Source organism: Pyrus communis, chromosome 11, assembly GCF_041283825.1.
Source record: "Pyrus communis isolate YQ-2024b chromosome 11, ASM4128382v1, whole genome shotgun sequence".
Classification (NCBI taxonomy): Eukaryota; Viridiplantae; Streptophyta; class Magnoliopsida; order Rosales; family Rosaceae; genus Pyrus; species Pyrus communis.
In genome coordinates this window covers 9,545,821-9,553,794 of record NC_142575.1, presented here as the reverse complement: position 1 = coordinate 9,553,794, position 7,974 = coordinate 9,545,821, and the positions used below count along the sequence as shown (strand labels likewise).

General features: G+C 35.5%; 2 protein-coding genes across 3 annotated transcripts; one reads left to right on the top strand and one right to left on the bottom strand.

The window, feature by feature from the left end:
* Window positions 1–308: 308 nt before the first annotated feature.
* On the bottom strand, window positions 309–2,173 carry LOC137743350 (mitotic-spindle organizing protein 1A). Of its 2 annotated transcripts, none has more exons than XM_068483229.2 (3): window positions 2,063–2,173; window positions 1,814–1,918; window positions 309–610 (listed from the first exon to the last, which is right to left on the bottom strand). In XM_068483229.2, the coding sequence occupies exon 3, from the start codon at window positions 599–601 to the stop codon at window positions 383–385; it is 219 nt and encodes a 72-aa protein (XP_068339330.1). In that variant the 5' UTR covers window positions 602–610; window positions 1,814–1,918; window positions 2,063–2,173; the 3' UTR covers window positions 309–382. The 2 variants fall into 2 exon arrangements, with proteins under 2 accessions (XP_068339330.1, XP_068339329.1); XM_068483228.2 differs by having other exon boundaries at window positions 2,003–2,150.
* Window positions 2,174–6,142: 3,969 nt separating this feature from the next.
* LOC137741491 (uncharacterized) lies at window positions 6,143–7,871 on the top strand. Its single transcript, XM_068481194.2, has 2 exons — window positions 6,143–6,812; window positions 6,936–7,871. Exons 1-2 carry the CDS (start codon window positions 6,326–6,328, stop codon window positions 7,670–7,672), a joined length of 1,224 nt encoding a protein of 407 aa, XP_068337295.2. The 5' UTR covers window positions 6,143–6,325; the 3' UTR covers window positions 7,673–7,871.
* Window positions 7,872–7,974: the final 103 nt, after the last annotated feature.

Sequence of the window (7,974 nt, the reverse complement as noted above, 5' to 3'; positions counted from 1 at the left end):
ATGACGATGGAGAATATGAACCTCTGCCACTTCATACTATGATTTAGAGGTTTTTATTTTTTTTTCACTTGTACTTGAGAGATTAGTTTCGAACATCGTGAAACACGTTGATTGTTGCTTCTTTCACTTGTTTGTTAGCTAGCCTAGTTTTGAGATTGACAGAAGTCCAAGACCACCATTTTGATGCAACTCCGCCATATTTCATACTCGATGAGCTAAGGTCATGAAGAACACAAAAGAAACATAACAAACAAGAATAACTAAATCGCGCAATCAGTAATCTGTGAGAGAGAGGGAAATTTTAGGCCTTTGGAGAAGAAAAGAAGATGAAGGCAACTAAAGCAATGTAATCACACCGCACAATCCGAATACAAAAACCAGTTCAAAGTACAGGACGAGCAGCATCTGATGGCGGAACTGGAACAACTTCTCTTCGAAGTTCCTTAACAACAGCAGCCAATGCCTCAGGGTTGAGACCCAAATCGCATAATGCAATGAGGATGGAGAGGGTGTGACGATCAAGCCCCGTGTCAAGAATGTTGGACATTTGAAATGCTAGTTCAAGAGATTCCCGGGCAATTTTTGCAGCATCCGCATCCATATTAAGAAGCTGAATAAATGAAAGGAAAACAGTATTATTGAACCCTCAATGATTAAAAAGAAATAAATAAGTTCATCATAATAATTCAATAACATTACAACCTATCAAAACACTCTAGTATTCCTTTTCACCTCTTCAACAAGAATACACATGTACAAACATACTTGAGCATAAATCATTATAAACAAAACTCAAAGGTACGAGATTTCATTAATACGCAAGAGAGATGACTTAGTGATGCCGCCGCAATGAGCCTTACTCAAAATGCATACAACAACCGAAAAGACAACAAAACCAGGAAATAGCGAGATTTAAATACGGAAGCATAATCAACTTATTGGATTGATCCAAGCCTTTTCTGTCATCAATTTAGGATTAATCTATGCCCTTGATTAGTTTAAGGCATTCAAACCATAGGGAAACTGAATTTTCTAAACAAGTTAGAAAAATTGATTGCACGGATTTTTCTGATTCTATTTCAATTTTTGAATTACTGGTTTCAATTGGAATCTGTTCTCTTGTTTGAGACGGTCATTGCATTTCCATATTCCACAATGTTCTCAAAATTCATTTCGTTTCTATGAGATGTCTGCCTATCAGGTGCATAAACAATCTGTACACAGAGACAACAGACGACTTAGCTTGAGGAAACAAAAGCCAAGTTTTGGTGTTTGGGGTACAACGGACGAACAGCTAACTCATTGCTTGTGGTTGGGTGTCATCCGGACTACTATTGGGAAGCAGCAACACAGCAATAAAATTGTGGCATGTAATTCACTTTGAAGTCCTTTTCTTATTCTGTTTATCTTCTTATTGTTTCCAAGCTTTTGTCAGAACAGCATTGCATTTCATTTGAATTCGATTTTTCATAACACAATGATTATTTACTAAGAACACCGAACCTATTGGGGATCGGGTTGCTAGGTCCATGAAACTACCTAAACCCCCAAACCAAACCCAAGAAAAAGGTTAGTACTTTGCAAAAAACAACCCCAAATTGAAACCTCTGTTAATGTGGGCATCCCTAATTCTAGCATATTTCAACCAATTAGAAGTATGAATACAGAAAACAACGCTGCAAACACAAGAAACCCAGTAAATTTCGAAATTAAAAACCCTAATTTAAATCCTAAATCAAACTCCCAAGTTAAAACACCTAAATTAACAACCCTAAACGAAATATTTCTTTTCAAATTAACCTCCAATCGATACCTTGTTGCAACTTTTGGTTATGCTTGACGTTGTGTTGTGAGAGCTGAGATGAGAGCTTCCAAATTTGTGGGAGAGGTAGCAGCAAAGGTAGAGCCAGCAAAAAGCCTGTTTAAAATAAATAAATAAATAAAAGAGAAAACCATAAAATTATAGGAAGAAAGAAAAAGAAGAAGAAGATGAGGAAGTTACCGACTGAAACAACAGTAGTTACAGAAGCGAGAGGGAGAAGGAAGGAAGAAGAGCTACTACCTACTGGTGCGATTCGTGCCAAAGATGAAAGGGAACTCGGGCGTCAACTTGTCAGCCCGGCTGGGCTGGGTTATACATCCTTTTGTCCCGTTGGCCCATGTACTATTCACTCCAAGTTTCTCTGTCCGTAATTTACTTTGAAAAGGTTCAAATTTTAATTTTTAATTAAATTTTTATGGTCAAGAATTTGTTATTAAATTTACTGCAAGAAATATTACTATTCTAAATAAAATTAAGGGTGAAGTGCAAATTTAGTCTCTAAACTATCACTTCAATAAAAATTAGGTTTTTGAATTATTTTTCGGTAAAATAAGAACCTAAATTCATTAAAAATTGCTAATTTCATCTTTACTATTATCTTCTAAGTTATTTTATTCAATTTTTCGTCAACTTAAGTCATTTGACATACTTTAGAGTATAATACCATCATTTTCTCGCCTCTAAGCCATTAACATTTCATATATGTTGCGAATCTAACCTTTAATTTACCTTCCAAAGTTAACTCCATACACAATTTTTTTTATGGAAAATTACCAATCTACCCTCCAATGTGTATCATATGCAAATAATGTAACTTAAATTGACAGAAAATTGAATATAGTATCTTCGAATCTAATATTAGGCAAATTTTTATAATTCAAGGATTGATTTTTCTGAAAAAAATAATTTATCAACCTAATTTTCACTCAGGTTATAATTTAAGAACCAAATTGGCAGTTCACTCTTAAATTAAAGATAAATTGGGTTATCTAAATATGAAACTTGATGGGTCGAAGAGGAAGTCCACCTGAGTAATTCCGCACTTTTTTTATTAATTCAATCGTGGAGGCATACGATACTGAAACATCTACAGTTTGATAGTGTGCTTCTACACGTGGGTTAACCATAACTACTAGCATCTGGATTTGTCTGCAGTACGCGTAAGGGGAGTGAAACTCTTGCTTTAATATGAATAAGAGGATCATTGCTCCGCAAGACAAGTTAAGAGATTAATACTTACGGATTTTTAGTTTAACATGTTTAAAATTATTGCTCTATATGTGGAAATATATAGTTTAGGACTATTGCTTTATTTTTCTTTTAAAGTTATAAGCTTCGCATAAAATAAGATATGGCCTTTATTCTGTTGAAATATCTCACATTGGTCGTAGAAAGAAAGAAAGAAGAGTTCAAATATCTTAATTTCACACCATCTAACACCAAGGTCTTTTGTGATAAAAATTTCACACATGTCGAACTGTACTAGTAGTAATTAACAAGCTGGGGACAATATTGATGTTGCTAGAAGTGGCATTTAGCCCATCTATTTGATAATTTGACATATTCTACTACATCTCGGAATCCAATCAAATCCTCTAAAGTCATTGAAACTGATCAAAATATATTGTTTTGGTTAATTTGAACAGATAATTCTCGATGGTTGACATTCAAATATTCTCTCCTGTGAGGAAAAAAAAAAGTATCTTCTATTGTGTATCAATGTCAACCAGGTTGCAGTTGACGCTAATTTAGCTATGGAGTCTTACATTAGGCATTGACCAATACATTGGAGAGTATAGTTGTACAAAATAACTTTACGTTAAAGTCTACCAAATTAGTTATGCCTTGCAAAACAAGCATTTCTAATTTTCTAGGGCTTAAAGAGCATCTTCTATGAGCCTCCATGGGAGAATAGTTGTTTTGAGTACTAATATATTTCTTTCTTTACACACACACACACACATATACACAGAAAGAAATGCTAATGTGAACTGGAAAAAGAAAGAAGGCTAATGCTCTATATAAAATGCAAAATGCTTGCACCGCTGAAATTTGAATTGATGCAATCGAGGTTTTAATAAAAATTCTTACCGTTTAAAAAGTTCGGATTTTTTTTTCTTTCAAAATTTTAAGTTTATTTTTTTCATTTAAATATATAGTCAAGGTATCTCACTGTAATTTTTATCGTGAACTCGTTTTATGCATGCAAGTGGATCCAAATGTGTTCATAATTTAGTTCGCAATGTGATTTGTACGCTAGTTATAATCATCACTTGTTAATGTGAAGAATGTAACGGTGTTTTGAATTAGATAAGTTTAATAAAATGGCAAAAAAAAAATTAAAACTTTTACTACAACCTTCGCATGCAAATTACAATTTCGCAGTTGTTGACGATGTTCAAATGCTCATATTGTCTAACTGCATATCCAGACTACAAAATTAACTGAAGCAAGAATCAACTTGTTCAACGGTAGATTTATGGCCGGACAGTAAAAGGATTTATCAATATAAAAAAACAGTTGATAATAGTTATTAATTTTAGTTGTTCAAAATGAGGTGAGTAAATATGAGTGTATAATAAGGTGGGTAAAGAAATATCCACCCTGTTAACAACTGATAAGGCTTTACTAACCTCATTGTGTAAACTAATGTTGGTAGCTATTGTCAAGTTTTCTTGTAATGTATGTTAACTACATTTCCCATAACATAGAATTCGAATAAATTTTCTTCTCCAATCTGTCAACAATCGAATAACCTAGCAAGAGAACATTTTCCATACATGTACCCTTATAATTCTTCATATAGGCTACGCTTTAACGAATCACTAATTCAATTATTAATCAATGGCAACCCAACCAGGTAGTGTTTGTCGTATTCGTGTCGTTTCTGTTATTTGACGAACCGTATTGTGTTCGACTCGTTATCTTAACGGTGACCTGATACCAAATCGATTTGTTAACGGGTTAACCCAAAACCTGCTATTTTCGTGTTGTTTCATGGAGCATTAACGGATTGTGCAATAAATTGTGAGGCATAATGAGTAAACTTGGGAAAATGGGTCATATTTGTCGTTTTCATGTCATGTTCGTTATCTCAATGGATCGTGTCTTGTCGTGTTAGACCTGTTATCTTAACAGGTAACCCAGTAACAACCCAATTTGTATTTATTCTTATGTCATTTTGTGTCAATTTTAACAGATCGTGAAATAAATTGGCAAGCCTAAAATATATTACATACACAAGTGAGAATCATGTTACATTAAAGTCCACTAAATTATCATGCCTTGCAAAATAAGCATTTTCAAGGGCTTAAAAAAGAGCATCTTTTATGAACCTCCAGGGTAGAATAGTCGTTTGAGTATATATAATATACTTTATTTAACTCATGAAATAGGAGGCAAGAATTAAGCTCCTCCCTCGTGGAGTGGCAGGCGGTGGCGGTGAAGTGTTCTTACAGTACTGGAGCTAAAGTGCTTTAATATTATGTGTATTCTGATGACAGTCTAAAACGTCTCAAAAAGTTTCTCAATCTTTAATATGATTTTATAAATCTATTTCTAACATATTTGCTAATCACATTGATCGATCGATCTCTCATAAAAATGTAACTCATCCCCCAATTTGTTATACGAACTCATTTATGGAAGTCGATCCTAATTTTTTTTTTAATTAGTATTATTATTAAGAGAAAGAGGGAAAATTTTGAAATTATTAATTACAATAATTTAAGAAAATAAGAATTTCGAACCCCAAACGCATGTAAAAAGCCAATATATTATCCATTGGAATATTGAACCACGTACAAGTTCATCCTAATATGACAAAAAAGAACACTTTATATGACAACTTTCACGTGCAAATTACAATATGTTTTCAAAACTCATGCCGAAAGAAATGTTAATGTGAACTACAGAAGAAGAGAAATGCTAAGCAATACACTAAAAACAAAATTAACAAATCGAGGATTTGTAGGTTCCTACCGTTAAATGTCTTAATTTTGTTTATGTTTCAAGTTTATTTACTCATTCAAATAGACGTATCACATTTTTCATATAACTTTTTGTGCATGCAAGCTAATCCAAATATGATACATGAACCAAAATGTTGTAAGCAAATATATCTATTACATCAAGTGTCATAATACAAGTAATTGAAATTTTTTATTTCAAATATCAACCACTTTTATTATGAAACTTTGTATACTGAGTCGTGTTCCTGCACAATAAAAAGTTTCTCAACAATGTGATAATGTTTGGGATAGAAAAGTTTTGTTATGATGACAAATATAAATAATAGAGAAGACTTTTCTTGCAACTTTCACATGCAAATTTCATTATTTTTTTTCGGGAGTCGGCCATTTTTTCCCTCGATAACGACGCTTTGAGGAAGCCGAAAGAAGTGCTAATGTGCAGTGCAAAATACACAAATAAAAAAGTAGAAGCAATCCCAATGCTTAGCCAAAACTGCTGGTTCTAAGCTGTTTGATTACATGAAGAAGCAATATGAGCACAAGCATTAAGTCGAATCCCAAGGCTAATGCTAGGGTTCCCTCCCTCGTCACTCCCTTATATAATCTCTTGTCGGACCCTTTCTTTCCCATCAATTCTTCAGCTCACAACACAAACTACAATCAACAGAAGGAGAAGAGAAGCATACATATTTGGCAGCCAGAAATGGCGCCTACGATTACAATGTCGCATATTTTGGTGGCTGTTTTCGTCGTCCTTGTTTCGATGGAAGCCGCCTTGGTTATGGGGCAAGGCAATGGAAACGGGAACGCGAATGGCAAAAAAGCCGATGAGGCTAATTACGACGTGTTGACACCACTGGGATCCGGGCAGGAGCGAGGGTTCTGCAAAGCAAAGGGGGCTTGCTATTACAAGACCCTTACGTGCCCGTCGGAATGCCCTCAGAGAAAGCCGAAGAAGAACAAGAAGAACAAGGGTTGTTTCATTAACTGCGGTAGCAAGTGTGAAGCTACTTGCAAGTGTAAGCCATTTCACCCTTCTTCTTTTTTTCTTTCAATTAACCATGTAACTGACAAAAAGAATTTAACTAGATCATATATTTTGGAACTTTTACTAAAACTAGATCTTCTTTTCTTCTGTGCAGATAGGAAATCCAAGTGTGACGGATACGGCTCTCTGTGCTACGATCCTAGGTTTGTTGGCGGTGACGGTGTGATGTTCTACTTCCATGGAGCCAAGGGGGGAAACTTTGCCATTGTTTCAGACACCAACCTCCAAATCAACGCACACTTCATCGGGACTCGACCAACAGGAAGGACCCGGGATTTCACATGGGTTCAGGCTTTCGCAGTGATGTTCGACTCTCACACCCTTGTCATCGCAGCAAAGAGGGTCTCAAAGTGGGATGACAAAGTTGATGCTCTCATGGTAAAGTGGGACGACAAAGTTGTTACCGTCCCCACTGATGGAGATGCTGAATGGAGGACTAACGGTGAAGATAGAGAGGTCGTAGTGGAAAGAACCGATGACACCAACTACGTTAGGGTTACAGTGGCCGGCCTTGTGGAAATGGACATAAGGGTTAGGCCTATCGGAGAAAAGGAAAACAAGGTTCATAACTACCAAATACCAGCTGATGACACATTTGCTCACTTGGAGACACAGTTCAGATTTACCAATTTATCCGATCTTGTGGAGGGAGTTTTGGGCAAGACTTACAGGCCAGGTTACGTTAGTCCGGTGAAGGTCGGAGTCCCAATGCCAATGGCAGGCGGGGAGGACAAGTACGAGACTTCATCCCTCTTTTCGCCTCTCTGCAAGGTTTGCAGGTTCCAAAAACAGCCTGAGCTTGCAGCTGCTGGAGGAATTGCTCAGTACTGATAATGATCAGTAGTAATAAACACTTTATTTGCGTATTTTGTGTAATTTCTTAGCATTTCAAACATGAAATTAAGGAATAAACAAATAAGGGCTGCAAATTAAGCTTGCCTATGACATATTTGCTATGCTACTTGTAACCCTAAACTTGTAAACTTAAATTTAGTGTGCTTATTATCTAAACTAAAGCTTTTGATTAAAACTTGTTCATTCTTTTCTATAGATCTAGGCAGAGAGAAAAACGATGTTTGAATCTTGTCTTGCAAGTAACCCTGCTTGATTGTAGGGATGGCAACTTCCCCGTC